The 20,081-nt window shown below is 44.3% G+C and overlaps 1 protein-coding gene across 1 annotated transcript in view; it reads right to left on the reverse strand.

The window, feature by feature from the left end:
- Positions 1-20,081, reverse strand: part of LOC144768499 (arf-GAP with SH3 domain, ANK repeat and PH domain-containing protein 1-like) — a 1,182,076-nt gene that overhangs the window by 54,969 nt on the left and 1,107,026 nt on the right. Inside the window, exon 27 of the mRNA XM_078652209.1 lies at positions 19,494-19,660. Coding sequence (XP_078508335.1) covers positions 19,494-19,660 — 167 coding nt within the window. The remainder of the gene's footprint in view (positions 1-19,493; positions 19,661-20,081) is intronic.

A 20,081-nucleotide genomic window follows, 5' to 3' on the forward strand; every position in this document is an offset into this window, starting at 1 on the left:
CGGTGAACCCTCACAGAGCCGCAGTTATACGCGGCAAAAGCACGAATATTCTGGAGTGAGTAGAGGACAAGTGTGCAGCATCCTTCCTCACATTACGACAATAAAAAAGCATACCATATGCACAGGAATCAAATGTTCCAAAAAAGGTTGAAAGCGCACACATACCAAAATGGTAGTTTTAACTTGCACAAACTTGGTTAGCATGAGTAATGAGACCTTAAGTGTGCTTTCTCTCAGTCCTACTTTGCCTTTTATTTGGCTAATGCGCCGCATGGTGCCATTTGATAGCTTTTTGGAGCATCTCCGTTTCTCTGCATCGAGACTGGTCGATGAGAGCATCTGTTAGTCGCTTTGGCGGTCTGCTATGAAATGTTACGCAAACTCTTTTATGTATTGAAAACAATAGGTCTACCTTCAGCCAGCTAAAAGCCAAAACTTAAAAAGAAACTCAACAAAATAGAGTTGGCTGTAAAACCAACCTGAAACATTAAGTCTTGCTGGAACCATTTTCAATGTAACTAAGAAAATGCAAAATGTAAACCAGTAATCAGAGTTCTCGAGCCTGAAGTAACCTGTCAAGCAATGCAGGACTCAAGGCGTGACCCAGAGCAAATAGGTTTGAGGCTATGCCGGTCTTGGTAGGGACTGTGATGATGGAGCAGCAAGAGACGGCAGCAACAAAATCTCTCAAAAGCCAGTGCTTCTCTCAGACCCAGAACATTTCTGCTGCAGATACATGGCGGTGAATGCATTAAAACCACATAATCTTAGGGTCTCCCCCAGATTTGTGCACTGGTTCTTCTGGAGAGCCGTCCGACTGTGTTCATGGCTCTGTAGCCAGCCCTTGTAGTTCTTCTACCCTCTCTAGGAGGGAGAGCAGCCTGAAGAATTCCTATCCTTCCTAAACAAGAGATTACATCTTGGAATAATGTTTTTATTGCTGGGTTGCTATTACATGCATATCTGATATTTTATTAATTTTACAGGTTTCTTTATTACGCTGTAAATTTTGCTCTGTCATTTCGCTTTTTTGCCCATGTATGTTTCCTATTCCTCCCCTGTTTTTTGTTATTTGACTAGTTCATTAATCCGCTTTTGTATGGTTTAAGGGAGGGGTAGTTCCACTTGTTTTGTTCTGCTTTAGAATATGCTGTAGAACCTTGCATGGTCATTCTGTGGTTATACTGAATAAGCAGCTACCTATGTTATGCCATCTATTAATGGAATAACTGCACTTTCACAATTGCTTTATTAACCTTCCTGCTTTCTCAAATTTGCTTGAAAATGCACTTTTTTTTCAAAATTTTCTTGGGGGGGTTATCCCCCCAAACCACCCTTATGGGGTTCGGGCTCGTACGCTGCGCTCGCTCGCTACGGTGCAGTATGCAAATCACTTTGTGCCCCACCACTTTAAAATGTCACCCACCGCCCCTGGTCATGGAGTAAAGTGGCATAGAGTGGAGTTTCATAGAGTGGAGAATGGCAGAATGGGGTAGAATTTAGTGTCATGGAGTGGCATAGAGTGTCGTGGAGGACATAGAATGAAGTAGAGAGGTGTAGGGTAGTGTTGCATAGACTGAAGCAGCATGGAGTGGAGCAGAGTGTTGTATAGTGGAGGGGCATGGATTAGAGGGTTATAGAGTGTAGTGTTGTAGAGTGTAGTGACATAGAGTACTGTGTCATTGAGTTGGGCTGCGTAGGGTGGAGTTTGCATGGTGTGGTAGCACACTGCCATTACAGATAACATATTTTCAAATGAAATTACCATTACATTTTCACAGACGCACAAACAATACTGTGTGTAGATCGGCATCACCTAGTAAATTGATTTGTTTTGATCGTATTCAACTATTTGTTTCTACCACACTTAAGATTTGTTTTTAAATGTACTCTATTTGTGCGTTCCTAATAGAATATATTCTGACATATTTCTACAGTTCATTTACTGGCATTTAAATTTTTGTTTGCGCTAGAAAACAAATGACATCCTACAACATTTCCCACCCCAAGTACCCAGCAAGATTGTCACATAAATCTTCTCACTTTGCAGTCAGAGAAAGAAAAGTAAACACCAACCGCCCTCAGAAGACAGAGACCAACATTTGATCTCTGTCTTTGAATGTACAGCAAATGTTGGAAGATAAAAACAAATGTGAAGATTTATTAATTAATTTCTGAGTTTTAGCATGGTTATTTTCGGGGTGGTACAACACCCCTAACTCCCAGAGTCTAGGGCATAGACATGAAATTGAGGTGGAGGTTTGTTTAACTTGAGCTATTAGTAAGGAACACAGCCCAAAATAAACTAGCTCTTTGACGGAACATTGTTCGTCACAGGCATGTGAGATTTGTGAACTAGGGCAAAAGATAACTAGAATCAGTCAAACAGAATGACAAACGACATGTAACCTCTTCCGAGAAACACAGCATGCTTACTGCTTCATAAACTAGCTTTTAAACTTTCAGGGTAACTGAAAACACATTTTCTCCCGTGGAGTGCCTCATGAAAAAGGAAAAAAAGAGTTCTTAGAAAGCCAGCACTTGTGGAAGAATATAAGAAACCAATAGGGGAGGTGGTAATCTGGATATACTAGACAGATTAAAATAAATAAAGCCAGCAAATAGAAGGCAAGCAACTGGGAGTTACAAACCAGAAAGCTAATGGCAAGCAATGGGTGGGATGCATGTATTCCCAGAGAAGCTTTCCGAATGCCCCCAAGAAGTCTTTCGCAACCAGACAGCAGTGCTACCTGGTAGGCTTCCACCTAAAAACGACTATGAACACCACTATACCATTACACGTAATCCTATGACGTATTCTTTGAGTTAATTGGTATATTGGCTGACAGTGATAGTGTCTACTTGCGCCCCGCACGCCGCATGACACTGTGCTCTCTCTGACCTAGGAACGACCTAAAATGCTATTTGGCACCTTTTGATGTACTGTATGGTATTTTAACTGCGTCACTCTACTTTAATACTATCAGTTATTTTTATCTCGCATTGTACCTTGCATTGTACTTGGCTCATGTGTTGCCTCTCCACATTCTCTTCGCCTGCCTTCTGCTCCGGTCCGCCATGGCGTTAGTTGGCGATTGAGCGGAGAGCAGAAGACACGCGCCCTTCCTGGTCAGGCACTTACTGGCGGGCGGGCAAGCAGTGGTCTAATTGTTTCCCAGACTCCCCTGCCTACTTAAGCTCATGCTGGAGCGGCCGCGCAGTGGGCGTGCCGCTGGCACACCAAAGGCGCGCCTAAGGCAAGCCTGTCTGCGCCCGTCTGCGCCTGGACATATCCAGACGCTAGACATGCTGACGGTTTGGCCGCCAAGCAACGGCCTTATTCATGGAACATTCTCATTGATATCGGTAAGGGCATCCATCATTGTACATATCAGCCCGAGGCTCCCTTGGAAGGTCCTTTTGTTTGCACTTCTTGTGGTTTCAAGTCTTTGGCAATCGTTAGTCCTGAGTGCACTCCCTCGCCTGCTATTAGGCTTCTTAGTCTCAATTGTTGCTCGTTGGTCAAACAATTTGCTGACGTGTTTGACCTAATTCAGGATGAGGCTTTACATTCTTTTTTTAACTGAGACATAGCTCACTGCTTACACCGAGGCAGAGCCTAACCTGGCACTGCCCCATGGATATGCCATTAAAACACTTAATAGAGAAGGTAGGGGTGGTGGCATTGCTATTATTTTCAAAAGTGGAATTACCTGTACCCTGACCAAAGAAAGCATTGTAGACTCTGAATGTTCACTGTTTAACATTTTTATTAAGGCTAACTTTACCCTTTCGGGCCTCCTGATTTATCGCCCCTCAGGGCCTTCTAAAGGTTTTATGGAAGCCCTTGTCACTACATCGGTGCTGTTGGCTACTAGGCTGAACAACTTTAACATTGTTGGGGACCTTAACCTGCACTTGGAAGCAAGTCAAGATAGGGAGATTAGTAATTTTCTTGCGGACCTTGCAGCCTTCCAACTTATACAATATGCCCTTAACTATACTCATTCTGCAGGCCATCTGTTAAACCCTTTCTTCTCAAACTTATCTGCTCTCACAGCTAGCCCTCCCATCCCTATGAGCTGGTCCAATCACTATCTGGTGTCATTGACACTACAGGGTATAGGCCCTTTTCAAGAGACCCTTCGGAAATCCATTCTAAAACACCTCTGGCATAACTTGGACGCTGTTCACTTCTGTGACCTTCTCCTTACTCAAAGGCCTAACCTTCCCAACAATCTGGATAGGGCTAACAGTATCCTGTCAGACTGGCTCTCCCAGACTCTTGACACTCTGATCCCAGCTTAGATGTCCCACAGCTGTAGAACACAATCCAGCCCATGGTTTAATGGCAAACTGGCTCATGCTAGGAGGGCCTGCAAAGCCCTGGAAAGGGCTTGGAGAAGACAGTATGACCCTATACTGAAATCACAATATTGTGCAGCTTTTAACCAATACCACAAGTCTATTCTGAAAGAAAAGTGCTCACTTTCTTGCGGAGAAAATTAAAAACAGTAGCAACCCCACTAAATGTTTATTTTCCTTACTTAAGGACCTTAGACCATCTGGGCAACGTTTGTCATCCCCTTTCACTTCCAACAAGCAATGTAAGATTCTTGCTGCCTTTTACATTAAAACGGTGGATGATATTTATAAAGCCTTTCCACACACAGTGCCTCCAATAGGTCAGCCTATCCCCATGGCTGCTACTGGCCCATGACTTTCCACCTTTCCTGAGCTTTCCCAGGAAACCATGCGGCTTATTTGTGACAAACTTAAATTCGAATCTCCGGCTGATCCCCTCAAACCCGCCCAATTTAAGATCTTTTTACCGCAACTATCAACCGTGTTCTGTGTACTCATAAATTTAGCTCTATCCTCTGCTGTGGTCCCCACTGCCTGGAAACATGCTAAAGTGATCCCACTCCTCAAAAAACCCACATTAGATGACACCAAGCCAGTAAATTTCTGTCCCATCTCCCCCCTTCGTTTGACAGCCAAGATCACCGAAGCCCACAATAATTCCATCCTTACCAACTATATCTAACTAATAACTTATTGGACCCCTCTCAGAACAGTGTCCGTCCACAACACAGTACGGAATCTGCCCTTCTGGTGGTCACGGAACACCTGTGGCTTACACTGGATTTGGGAGGAACTTCTACCCTGATCCTATTGAACTTAAGTGCTGCATTTGATACACTATCCCACCAAATTCTTTTGCAGCCCTTAGAGGACACTGGCATCTGTGGCCCGGCCTTGGGGTGGCTCTCTTCATTTCTTTCGGAGAGATCCTTCCAAGTGATAGCCCCCTCTTTTTTCTCTCAGACACACAGTGTGCTCCAAGGGGTCCTGCCGGGCTCTGCCTTGAGCCCAACCTTATTTAAAATCTAGATTCGACCCTTGGCAGTGGTGGCAAAGGATAGGGGCTTGACTGTGGTCTCCTATGTGGATGACACAGAGTTAGTAATTGCGCCACACGGGATGCCTCTAAATTCAAAGAGGACTTAACAGTGGCCGCTGACTGGATGACATCGAACTGCCTCCAACTAAACACCACCAAATCCGAAATCCTGCTGTTGGGGAAAACACTCATCTGTGGAGTGAGCAATGGTGGCCTTTCGCCCTTGGTGCCCCACCTACACCCAAACAGACGGTCAAAAACCTGGGTGTTTTGATGGATACGGGACTCACCTTCCAGCCCCAAACCAAGGGCAGTGGCAGGAGTCTGTTTCGGCCTCCTTCATGATCTCAAACCTTTGTTGGGCTTCTTTGAGGCTAATATTCAGCAGGTCATTATCCAGGCCACTATATTATCTAGGTTGGATTACACTAACGCTCTGTATTTAGGGGTTACCAGAGCAGAGATACAGAGCCTTCAAAGAATACAGAATGTGGCCAGCCGACTACTGTTTGGGCTTCCCAGGACCTGTCACACTTTGGAGTTTATCAATAGACTTCATTGGCTCCCAGTGAAGAAGCATGTTCTTTTTAAAGCTTTGTGCATTGCCCACCAAAGTCTAAATGCTCAGTCCCAGGAAATCCTACCAGATCTCCTCATACCTTACACTCCACTCGTCTCTTGCGTTCTTTAAGCCAGAATCTGGCGTCTGTCCTTCGGGTTAAGAGAGCCAGAGCTGAAGGATGCTCTTTCCGAGCTGTGGCCCCCAAACTCTGGAACTCCCTTCCAGTGAGTATCAGAAGCCTTCAAAATCATGCTGTTTTCCACAAGGCCATAAAATCTCATATTTTCTCTAAATAATTGTAACGGCGTGGGTCCGCCGTCTAACCAGGGGCGCAACACTGAGACTATCCCGCAGTTGTCACCTACTTCCTCCCCTTCTTTCTGTTCCCCACAGAACATTAATCTGGACTCACTGGATCAAGAGAACGATCAGAGGAACTGGCCCTTTAATTTTGAGTCGGATGATGAAGGGGCGGGACTACAACAAAACGTGAAGACGTCTTATACGGACGAGCACGACCCACAGGTGTGCTTGTACACCCGGAGGGAGAGAGTTGGCGGGAGCAGTGGAGAAGAACGAAGGAGCGTTACGGACGAGGAGATGTTGGAGGAAGCCGAGCCCAGGAGAACACACACTGCGGACGAGGAGAGAAAGCCAGGAGGCCAACGGTCCCACGAGTCGCCCCGCCATACACCCGGGGGAGGTGTATGGCTTGCCCAGGTACGCAACCGAATCAGGGGTTGGGTCGGACATAAGGGCGGTTCCCGTGTATGAGTGTGGTATTCCCGTACCCCGGTGTTTTCCCCGTCCCGAGCACTTTCCATCACTTGATTGTTGTTTGAGATGTAAAGCACGGGTTTCGAATTCCTCACTCCCTTCTCCCTGATAACGTTAAAGATAAAAGAATAGTACACTCACCAAGTGCTCTATTATCTTGTTTATCCCGAGAGCCAAGACGGAACCGGACAAAGTACTGCGACGACGGAGCCGGGAGAAAACCCACCGAGACGAACTCCCAAAAACCTGTCCTCTGAGGTCAGACAGAAGCCGTTCACCACGCCGGACTTTGCCCAGGAAGAAAACTTGTACTGACTTGTTGTTTAAATCAATAAATACCACGATAACCAAAACTCGCTGGATGCCTATTCCTCCTGAGCCCATTACAATAATCATTTGCAGCGTTTTCAGCCCTGTCACCTATCTTTTGTCTGAGCTTAGCACTGTGATGCCTCTTGGCTGTGGCAGCCATGCAATCTATAAACAGTATAACATAACATATTTAGTTCTGTATTGAAATTCATGGGAAAATAGAACAAGACAGATGTCTTACCTAGGACTCAAACCGGCCATAGTACAGTGCCTTAAAAGTGGAAAGGTAAGAGACTATACAATGGCTTTAGGTATTTGGGCTCTGAGAGGAAAGACATGTGAAGCATCTGTTGGCTGAGAATATTCAGGGGAGCTTGGAACATACTGAGGTCTTGTGCCACAAAGGGAATCATTTATGGCAAATATTGGTGTTATTTAAATTGTGTTTGTTGCTAAGTTCCTCTATGTGATCAATGCCTTCCAGTCCTTCTACTAAGAATTGTGGATTCCGTGTAGGTTTTTAAAGTGTACAAGAAAATGTGGCGCCTGTGCTGGTAGCGGAAAGTATGGGTAAAGACACAAGATAAGAACGGTGCAACACGGTCAGAGGAGACCCAGTAATCCTCTGTAGGGGTTGGCAAGGACCCAACCAAATAGATACATCACAAGTCCTGTGCACAAGTTATAAAGAGTTAATCATACAGGTTTCTTTTAGAAGAAGAATAAGGAGCGCAAAAACATTAGTAATGAGACAAGGTAGACACATATAAATAGTTTATTTCAGGTGTATTGGGCCTTCCTGTTCTGGAAGGTTGACATCAAGACAAAAAAACAACAACCAGCCGACACGTGTTTCGTCAAGCGAGCCGTTAGCTCGTGACTCTTCAGGGCTATGGGCGGTGTGAGTGAAAACGGTTTGGGTAGCCAGTGATAGTTCCAACCCGGCATAAACGGGTTAAATATCATGGATATTCGGTAGGGTTAACAGGAAAGTAGAACAACGGGCGGGTACATCCGTCGTTTTATTTGGCAATCTCGATGAAGATGCCAAATTGGGTAAAGAGCGTGGTGTTTCACGTCCATCGAGATTGCCAAATAAAACGACGGATGTACCCGCCCGTTGTTCTACTTTCCTGTTAACCCTACCGAATATCCATGATATTTAACCCGTTTATGCCGGGTTGGAACTATCACCGGCTACCCAAACCGTTTTCACTCACACCGCCCACAGCCCTGAAGAGTCACGAGCTAACGGCTCGCTTGAAGAAACATGTGTCGGCTGGCAAACGCCCACCACCCTTTCAACCCGAGCCCTAAACGCAGTCAAGTTACCAAATTTCACCCCCAAGTTCCTCACAAAGGGCGCTGAAGGGGTAGGGACCTTACTGGGTCGGTATTGACCATTCTGCAGCAGGGGCAGAGACCCAAACAACAAAATCACAGTTTTTCTGGAATCGCACAGAAGATTACTTAGGCACATCCAGCGTAACACATCTGAAAGACAAGTCTTGAATTTATCCAGGGAATTCAGCATGTTCTTATCCAGCATGAGGACAGTTTGGGGGTTGTCAGCGGAGGACACCACCTGCGGGCCCGTAAGATTCAATTAGCGATGCGAGAGGAGTCATATAAACATTAAACAACGTGGGGCTCAGTGCAGAGCCCTGGGGACTCCAAACTCATGGGGCTATGGTTACAAGGAACGGGGTGCCATCCAGACTCCTTGGCTACAGTCTGATAATTATTGGACCCAGGCAAGAGCAGAACCACCAAAACCAATATTTCCCAATCGTTGTATTAAGATAGGGTGGGATACAGTGTCAAAAGCTGCAGATAAATCGAGAAGAAGCAAAGCAACCTACTTCCCCATATCCACTGCCAGCTTAATGGTGTCTGAGACCTCAACGAGTGCGGATTCTGTACTGGAACCTGGTCTGAAACCCGATTGGGAAGGATGTATTAACTGGTGCTGTTCCAAATATTCAGACAGGAGCCGTTTGAACCACTTCTCCAAGATTTTCGAAAAAGCTGGTAATAGCCAAATGAGTCTGAAGTTAGCCAAGACAGACTTGTCAGCAGATGCTTTTTTAGCAAGGGAATTAGCTTGGCTTGTTTCCAACATCTCAGCGCAGTAGCTGAACTTAGGAAGCCTTTTAGCAGAAAGTTTAGGGTAGAGTTAACAGCCACTTTTTGGATACCTATGGTGATTAGGGCACCGACTTTGTAGTATTTACTTGAGTCTAGGTTAGCGAGCCACACATAGTGTAGCTTTAGACCCCTTGTGTTCTCTTTGTGTATCATGTAGTGAGCTGGGGACTTGAACCAGGAGTGGTCTTTAAATATTTGTATGTCCCTTGGACCCTCTTCCTTCCCTTGTTTGTTATGAGATTGTGAGCAGCCGTAAGACTGCGGGTCATGTATGATTACTATACTGAATAGATAGTCAATATACACAGTTACTTTGTCTAGAACTGTCTTTATTACTCTGCATGTGTCCGTCCTCCTATGGAAATCTCTCTCTCTCTAGGCATTCCTAATCATAGCATTTGAATTGACTGTCATTACCTTTGGCGAATATGGCAGAAATAAGTGGTCTGGCATATGATGATGCTGTCTATCAGTCGATCTTGGACAGCATGCCTAGTATGCTTGAAGCACTACCCACAGTGACCACTGGCACTCAGGATGAGTGGGCAAAGGTTTTATCCCTTAAGAAGTCATATTCACGTACCTTAGTGCACGGCATATCAATGGCCGAATACCTGAGGGCGAGTTGTGCACCTCCTGGCCTGATCGTGACAAATGCGCCACGTCTCTTCCTGCAGGACAAATCATTTTTTAAGGACTGGTCCCTCATAGCCTGGCGGTGCACGAGGGATTGGTTAATCCTGATTATCAGCACCGCGAAAAGGATAGCTGACAACATTTTGATAGAAATTCAAGTTTTAGAAGCATCTATCAAAACCACCATCACTGGTCCCTTGTTTAAAAAACAACAAGACGAATCCAATAAGACATCGAAAGAGTTTAATGATTCGATTTTACAGACCAAGCTAGATAAATTCAAGAAGGATTTGTCTAAGTTTAAACATGAACGTGTGTATCCCTACACCAGTGACACGTATACCCCACCAGACTTCAGAGGTAATGGTAAACTCTATGGATCCAACTATTCAGGCTCCAGCTCTGATAGCAGCGATTCTGACAACACCGGCACTCCATCTTTTCCTAGACGGGGGAGAGGGCGATCTAATAGATCATCCTTCCGTGTAAATTTCCCACAGGGTCAATTTCAACAATGGTGGCCTCCCACTCCTTGGGGTTACCCACAACATCAAACAGCATACCCACCACCACCAGGGCCGTTCCACGGTTTTCCAAATGAATTCCATAACCAGCCTTTTTTAGGGTATGGCCCACGCAGGCCGCGGGGCAGAAATCGCTCAGCACAACAACCAGGGGTCCACTGGGCAGACCAATCAGGCCCCTCTGCAGGGAAACGCAGTCAGACGAGCAAGAATGTACAGAAGGCAGGACCATCAGGGAACCAACCCTCGTAGTTAATCTCTCTACAAGAATATTGAGCGAGATTGAAGAGCGGGTACTTAACAAAGGTTTGGGGTTTGTCATGACCAGCGATGGAGACCCTTTCCTGCTGCAATGTGAACTCAGCCAATTCTTTCGGAAATTACAACTCCACTACTTTTTCAAGGACAGGGATACTGAGTCGGTGGTTACGCCTGGAGTAAACACAAGATTGCAAGTAAAATCCAAGTTTCAGCCACCTGCACATGCAACCCCCCCACAGGTCCTAGCCTTTGAGAGGGCTGTGTTGGATGATGTCGAAAAGACATGGGAAACTAAGAAGAGATCTTTCAAGAATCTCTCAAGAGAGGAATATGCTGCTCTTAACACTCTCTCTGAAGACCAGTCCATAATTATAAAGCCAGCAGACAAGGGGGGCTCTACAGTCATCTTGAATACCATTGACTATAGAACTGAGTGTTTGCTCCAACTAGGCAATAGTCAAGCTTACAGACCACTCAATCAAGATCCGACGGAAGATCTCAGAAGACAGATCCGCACCCTAGTGGAGGAGGCATTGGCGGAAGGATGGATAACCGCAAAAGAAGCTCAATTCTTGATAACCGGAAACCCGGTTATGCCGTACTTTTATATCCTTCCTAAGGTTCACAAACAACAGAGGCCCCCTCCCGGAAGACCTATTATCTCGGGCATCGGTTCAGTTTTGGAACCGTTATCCACATTTGTGGATGTTTTCCTTAGGCCCATCGTCCAACAGATTCCAACTTACCTTCAGGACACGAAGGACGTTTTGAGAGCACTGCCTGAAATCGACTTCGACTCAGAGAGAGATCTATTGGTCTCTTTCAACGTTGAGTCGCTGTACACGTCCATCCCCCAGGATGAGACCCTTGATGTGGTTAACTCTATTCTTGAAGCACGGGATTTAGATACTATAACACCCGTCCCATTCATCATGGCTTTGGCTAGATTAGCCATTAAAGATAATTTATTTCGCTATGAAGAAACCATGTATCTGCAAACATCGGGGACCAGTATGGACAGCGTCTTCGCGACCAGCCTGGCTTGTCTATACGTCCATCAATTTGAACAGCAACATGTTCTTACTCCCACAAATCCATTTCACGCTTCGATCCGTTGGTGGAAACGATACATCAACTATGTGTTGGTGGTGTGGAGAGGCAATGAGGAGTCGGTAGCAGCCTTCCATCAGTGGTTGAACAGCAGGAATGAATATTTAAAGTTCACTTACGAATTCAACAAAGAAAGATTGGCTTTCCTGGACCTTTCCATATATGTTTTGCCTACAGGCTTGCAGAGCGAACTTTATAAGAAACCTACAGCCAGGAATTCCTTGCTGCTATACGAAAGTCATCATCCGAAAGCACTTCGGGACAACCTGCCCTATGGGCAATTCCTCAGAATACGGAGGAACTGCTCGAACAAGGGGGACTTTGAGATCCATGCGAACAATCTATCAACTCAACTTCTTGAGAGACATTATTAGCGCACGCTAGTGAAGCGTTCTCGTAAATGGGCGAGTAACAATAATCGAGAATCACTCCTGGAACCTCCAACTGGCAAGGCTCCGTCGGAAAGACTCACGTTGGTAAGCACGTTTAATACCAGAAGTAACCAGATCCAAAAGATTGTACGCAGACATTGGCGGATCTTGAACCATGGAAGCGACAAAATTGCTCCACCACTATTCGCTTTCAAAAAAGCAAGCAGAATTCGGAACCGACTGGTGCACACTCGCCCCAAGGAGGTACCCAAAAGGATCCTGGGAACACTATAGGATTTGCCACCAGTTACAGGACACCATCCCTGCGGTACTTGCTCGGTGTGCCCCCAAACCAGACACTCAAATCAAATTGACATCGGGACAGATCGGCCGTGGGCGCAGACCCACTTCACGAATTGCAACAGCGAGAACCTAATTTATTTGCTGACATGTCCATGCTCCTTGCAGTATGTGGGCATGACCATGCGAAAAGTGAGAGTGCGGATGCTCGAACACAAGAGCTCTTTTCGCTGTAAGAAAGCAATGACCGGCTTGACCAAACATTTTCTGGATAAAGAGCACAGAGAAGAAGACTTCCAATGGACAGTGCTAGAAAAACCTTGGATTCCATCGCATACCAGTGATGTCCCTAATTATCTATTTAGGAAAGAACAGAGATGGATCTACAAGCTGCGAACGAATGTGGTGGGACTTAACGACGATATACCTTGGGTCTCCCTGTAAATCCTGTCATGCATACCATCATCACATATTGGGTCTCCCTGTAGATCCTGTAATGCATACTATCACCACATATCGGACACACTTAGGCTTGAAATGCTCACACAGTGATAAGCCAACCTTCTAATGTTGCTACCACGACTCTTTACATATGGGTGAATTTGCGGGTAACCATATACATTACCTAGCACATGAGTTATGTCCTGTGAACCAGTCCTTGACATACTCTCCAAAGCAGGCCCTATTCACATACTAAATTGGAATAATGTTAGTGATTATGACCCCAACGGTTGGAATAGGCATGTTCACTCCACCCCACATTGGGGGTGGACCTGGTGCCCAAAATAATAGCTACGCTGTAATACGGTGCAACAATGGCATCATTAGAGTGACCTCAAAGATCAGAGTTTCAATTATATACAGACCACCAACGGTGCCCAGTGTTGTTGTTTTCTATAGCACACAGCGTATGAACATTGTCACAGTACCACGCATCGGCACCGTCAGATAGGCTACTATTACAACGGGCGCTAGTTTGCATGTTCATTATACAGCAGTCACCTATTGACAGTAATATACGGAAGGATGGCTTGCAGCGTGTATGGAGTACATGTATTTAGTTATGTATTTAGTTATTCATTTATTTATTTATCACCCCCGCGATAAGTGCAGTACTGATACTGTACTTCGCGGTCCACCATTTAGAGTATGTAGGAAGTATAACCACAGAGTTTAAACAGGACGATTTGCAGCTTCTATGGGGTATACTTAGATATGTGCGTTCGCATGTAGATTGATTCATTTATTCCACCCAATTCCAGAGAAGCGCAATGTAGACACGACTAAAAGAACTACACGAAGTGACGCTGTGACGTCACTTCGTAGTCCATTGCCTGTACCAGTAATTGATGGCCGTGGCGGTCAAACTACGAGGAATGATGCGCTGACGTCACCCTGTAGTTCGACGCAGCATCGTTTTTCGAATATCATTCCGCCAAAGTTATTTGCGGAACAACGAGCATTCAGTAGCCTAATTTAGACTGTGGACTAATTTCCAGGCCAGCGATCACCAGGTATGTGAACTGGCAGTGCCTGTTGCACATGAGTCCTGGTATGATTGACGAACGGCGCGCATTAACATTAAAGAGTGCCTTTGGTTGTTTACCTTCAAAGACGCCTCAAACTGCCATTCGGTGCCTCCCCCAAAGACTCAGGCGTGAGCTTTGAGGCACCGACGGACAGGTAAGATAAGGCGCTTCTGTATGCCCACCATCGTTTGCCCATTTGTATAGTTTAGATCTGGGTATTTTATCATGTAAACGATTGGTTTTGCACTGGCCGACGTGGGGATTAGAGTGTTTTTCCTGGCCATTGGATTCTATAAGACTTCTTTCAGTAACGAGCACAGTTATAAGACATTCTGAGTACAGTCTAAGATGCCTTTTTGATTGAGCATAGGCATGCCATTTGAACATTTATGTGGGCAGTTCGTACTTATCAATATGTAGTATTATGTGTTCAAAATACGACAGTTTAAATTATGATAGGCTCCACCTCAACTGAGTATCATTATTCATCTAGCAGTGAGCATGGGGACATTTTAGCTGATAAGTTTAAATGCAAGTGGGTTTCCAACAGTTAGACCAGTGTTTTTGAAAGGCGTAGATTACCATCTGCTTTTTTCTTTTACCTTTAAACATGATGTAACCCACATGCGCTATTGGATCATGTTTAGATGAGAGAGAGTTGCCATTTCGGACGTACCTGTATGTGGACAAGTGACTAGTTTGGTAACCAGAAGGTACTTTGATAAATTCGAGAGTTCAATTATCGATGTTTACCCCTGGCTCTTTGTCTGTTGTCCACCAGAGCGGGCCTCTTGATACCTGAGCACAGTCTAGGTGAGGTGAGGTCCAGTCCCCGGTCAAGCTGGGTGAGAACAATATTTTAATTTAGTATGATTGTGCATTTAATTTCGCAATGGGAATGGTGCATGTTATGCATTTACATACAGTATTTCTATCACACAGATTTTGATTTGTTTTTTTTGCATCCTTTTCCAGATGTGCTTGTGCATCTATTGATCAGGAGGATTAGCTTTCGACAGGTTGTATTTGTTCCAACCTACGACAATTGTGTTTGACATATGATTTACAGCACGTTTAAAAGCAGTAGCATTATACTAAGAGCAGAGGCCCTGATGAAAGCCGGGGGACTTTTTTGCCCCGTTTGGTAGAAACATGTTGGCCTTGTTTAACAACAGATATTTGTTTTTGCTGTCGCCTGCACTGTTCTGTTTTTAATTAGGGGGCGTGTCTTTTGCCTAATAAAGATTTTTTAGGACATTACACTCTATTTTACATTCACCACATTTTTGTTTGCACTGCGTATTCACTTTTTTCAGCACCATCAATGATCAGCCACTGTATGATCGTCCATAAGTGCCTATGGACTCATCTCTGCTCCACGATCAACTCCGGATTTGAATGGTCTCGATGATCAAGGGACCTTTCATGTGATATTGGTGAGCCAGATGATATGACTGATCACGAAGTTCAATTTGATGGTTATCCACTTACGAGCTTTCGGGATTGAGTAAATTGGCACTGTATGTACGTGAGTCCATGCACACGGACCCGTTGTGGTTTTGCACTTCACTTTTTGGCTACCTAGGGTGATTAGGGGTGATTAGGGCACCGACTTTGTAGTATTTACTTGAGTCTAGGTTAGCGAGCCACACATAGTGTAGCTTTAGACCCCCTGTGTTCTCTTTGTGTATCATGTAGTGAGCTGGGGACTTGAACCAGGAGTGGTCTTTAAACATTTGTATGTCCCTTGGACCCTCTTCCCTCCCTTGTTTGTTATGAGGGTTAACAGCTGAACAGTTAGCCGCAAGAACGAGAGGAGGGCAAGGATTGTAGGGTGCACCCAATTTGCAGGCTTTTAGAGTTTTTTCTTAGTCTTGCAGCGTAATCGGACTAAATTCATGAAGGGAACAGACCCCGGACAGGACAGGAGTTGCCAGTAATTCATCAGGCACATCTGTCTCTGAGGGGCCATCTATTCCCTTCAGAGCGTCAAAATATCTCTGATTTTGGGCACAGAGCATAGAAAAGGCATCTAAAGGAAATTTAAGTTCCTCCGGATGAGTTAATTTATTTGCGTTTTAAAAACATCTTTGGATCTACATCTGGGGTCTGCTAAATGTCTTGCGAAGAAGTACACTTGAGCCCTTTTCATAGCCTGATGACAGGCCTAAAATGCACTTTTAAAGAGACTCTTATCCTCTGGTCGATAAGCCTTTAACCAGCCTCTTTCCAATTTTTTGTATTGCTTGTGCTGACTCCTAAGCTCATCATTGAACCATGAAGCAAGCCTGCCCTTGGCTGAGCTAGAACGTTCCTTCATTGGAGCCACAGTGTTAACCATCTGTAAGAGCCAGTTATTAACTGACTGAGAATAAACTTCCATATCCCTGCTCTCTTCATTTCATGCAATGCTGTGAGAGTTGTGTATTTTGGATAACTTATGCTATGCTTTTTGACATGTCTCAATAGTGCTGGGGAGAGAGATGACTAAGCAATACAATTTTGAAAATATTTTAACTATGGATATTATACTGGAAACGAAAGAGAATTATTTTTTTTTACTGAGTTTTATATAGCGCAAACTTGACCCGAAGGAATCGGAAATCAAAGCGTTACGCAATCACCAGTTGCGTTACATGAGGAAACATTCAATTAAAAAAAATTTTTTTTAAAAGAATGTAGGCACGGGGAGATTAAGTGATTTGCCCAGAATCACAGGATGTTCATCGTCATTGCCCAGACTGGAACTAGGTTCCCCAGATTCGAGGTCGACCGCCCTAACCGTTAGGCTAACTCCTCTCCCCAATTGTTACCTATTTTAAATGATACAATTATGGAAGAGTTGTATGAAGAAAGTGTGCTTTTTTGCATTTTGAAGCGTCCCTGTGGAACAATCATGTGCTTAAAATGTATAACAAAAATGTATAGGAAAAGGTGGAGTTATCTATGAACTGGAATGCTGAAAGATGGAATGGTAAAATATTTTCTTGGTGCATTTGATGTGTGTTTGATGGTTTAACTATGAGCTTGATTTTGTTTACTTTCAAAGTGATTGCTTGGTTCATTGTGTTTGATGCCTGTTTGGTGTATGTTTGATGGTTTAATTATGAGCCTGATGGATAAAAGAAATATAGATATGATCAACTATTACAGTTATTTCACATGCAGTCTGTGGAGATAAATGTTGCTCTCTCAGATCCACAAACTGTGTTCTCCTTGCTGAAATGACATACTGTGTTGTCAAGTTAATGGAGTAAGTAACACAATATAACATGTGTATTTGTAAAGTGCACGCTCACCTGTGGGCATCTTGGCGCTGAATAACAGATGTTTATTGTTACCCAACTCAATGGTACTCATTTTAGGTGGCGTACATAATTGTCCGGTTTTCAGCCTTTGAATCAATAGGATCATGAAGGTATATCTATTGTATCACAGAGTGGTTAATACATTATCACTCGACTACCATAGGCATAGCATGTTTACTTTGGATAATGTGTTGATTCAATAACAGTTCTGAGTTGAGCAACAGTTCCTAATATAACTTAGCAAAGCCATGGCTCTGGAAAGGTTTGTTGTAGAACAATGAATGCATTCAGCACGCACACATTGCCCATGTTGCAAGTATAAACCAATGTGAAGGTGAGGAAAGGGCTGAAAGTACTAGTTCCCAGCAGAGATGCTGTATAAATGTGGGTTTCGGCTGATTCAAAATTAGATGCATCTATCTATGAGAAAAGCAGAGCTCCCATCCCTCAGAACCGCTACCACCCCAGTGTGGTCAGCTGAATAAATAAGAATGAGGAGGTGCGGATTTCTATGCGGAGAGCCACAATTTTATAAATATCTTACTGGATTTGCCAGTGGTGAGAATTATCTATACCTTAAAAAAAAGGTAATGCACTGACCTGAAGGGAAATTTCAAAATTCCCTGCACTTGAATAGAAAATAGATGTTGGGAATCTGTGATTTTGGAGAACGTGCCTGGATACCCTCCGGTATACCCTATGAAGAACGCGCCTGGACACCCTGACAGATACCCTCCAATATACCCTGTGTAGAACACACCTGGATACCCTGATAGATACCCTCCGGTATACCCTGTGGAGAAAGAGCCTGGGTACCCTCACGGGTGACAAGTAGTGCTCTACAAATCAACTGATTGATTGGTTGATTGAACACATTTATTTGTTACACATAAGACCTGGGCAGCAAAATCAAATAACTATGCTCGGAGCTACAGGAGATACAACACACCCCTGAAAGGACATTGTGGATTCAAGTATCTGGAGAGCGCTCATACTGCCAACCAGTCAACTAAAAATAGGGAATTTAACTAAAGGATTTACCCCCAGATGCATCAAGAATCCATTTTGCGATTCCTTATTAGCGAAAAATAAGGATTCGCTAATAAGGAATAGCAAAATGCCATGCATGAAGAACTCGGTTAAAAAATTGCGATTTCTTAAAATTCCTTAATTGCGACTCGCAAATTGCGAGTCGGAATTAAGGAATACCTCCCCATTAATTCCTATGGGCCTAAAGGCCCATAGGAATGAATGGGAAGACCATCTCAATTTGCGATTCTCAATTAGAGAATCGCAAATTGAGATTGCAATTTCAAGGGTGCCAGGGTGTCAAAAGGATACCCTGTTGTACCCCTGAAATCTGCATATGGGTACATCTTTCACACACACATGCCCTAAGGGCATGTCTGTATGTAAAATGGAACTTTGAAAAATGCACTTTAGTGCATTTTTCAAAGTTTTTGCAAATTACCATGAAGTTCAACTATTAGCGAAATCGCTATTTTTTTTTTTACTTTAATGCATTGCATTTAAGGAATACCAATTTGAGATTCCGTAAATGCAATAGCAATTTAAGTAATTGCAATTTTGCGATTTCTTAAATTGCGATTTTTGCATTTGGGATGATGCATCCCAAATGCAAAAATACCGGTCGCTGAGGGGCAGATTCTGAGAATCTGACCCTTTGCGAGCGGTTTTTAGTTTGATGCATCTGGGCCTAAGTCCAATAGAAAGACACAGTAAGATAACCATGAAGAGGCCCAGTCAATGGTCAAATGTTGTTTCGAAGGGATCACCACGAGGCGAGCATGTTCAGAGATTTTTAGAAGCTCAACATTTCCCACACTACTTATGTGGTAAAAGAATGTGAACCGGACACAGTCCCAGACATGTTGTCAGATAAACAGTCATGCCCCGCAGACCATGAAATGGAAGAAACTGAGAATGCACTGACTGAGGTGTACAGAGACCAATATTTAGAGAGTGGAGCAAACAGGGCACGCTAGGCCGTTTTGCTTATGGCGAAGGGCGAGGTTTGTGTAAACAGAACCCAATTTTCAGAAACACTACTAGTTGGAACTTCACTTTAATGCCGTCTCTTCGACTAAACAGCCTTCTGCTGCTATTGAACAGAATTTAAGAAAAATGCGTCTGTGCGACACCCGTAACATTACGCTGAATGTAAATGTATGTGGTGAAGGTTAACACAGGAAATTTCACAACAGAAACCAACAAAAGCGCCCGACAGTACCAGACTCATCCGCCTCGGAAGAGGCTGAGGCGTATCTAGAGACGCCGCGGAGAAGCAATCCGGGTCCGGCAGTGAAAATGTCGGCGATGGGGAGTTGGAGTGGGAGTGGGAGCTTCTTTGGTTGCTGTGTCTGTGATGAAAGTAGGACTCGGATTTCTTCTGAACACCTGAAACAAAACAATGTCATCTCTTAGTTTTCAACACGCAATGGAGGCTTCTTTGCATTCTGTACATATAATATTCACTCAAACGACTTCCCTTCTATTTTGCCGGATTGTGACAGAGCCCGACAGGTTTCTCATTATGGGCCTCATTCCAGTTGGCCGGATTGCGGGCAGGGATACAGGAGGGCCAAAATCTCCGATGCCCGCTATCTCTGAACCGAAATACGGGTAGTATGAGTTGTAGTCTCCCGAATAGGTAGCAACCATGCAGATCTGGTAATACCGGAATCAAATCTGCATGTTTTCCTCTATTCTGGGGGCTATTTCAAAGACATTTTCTGCCTCCTACTAGCGCTCGGGGTCAAGGAAAAGAAGTCTGGTACAGGGGACTGTCTGGCGCGGACATGGGAGCTGTCTCTCTCTA

Source organism: Lissotriton helveticus, chromosome 7, assembly GCF_964261635.1.
Source record: "Lissotriton helveticus chromosome 7, aLisHel1.1, whole genome shotgun sequence".
NCBI classification, from domain to species: Eukaryota; Metazoa; Chordata; class Amphibia; order Caudata; family Salamandridae; genus Lissotriton; species Lissotriton helveticus.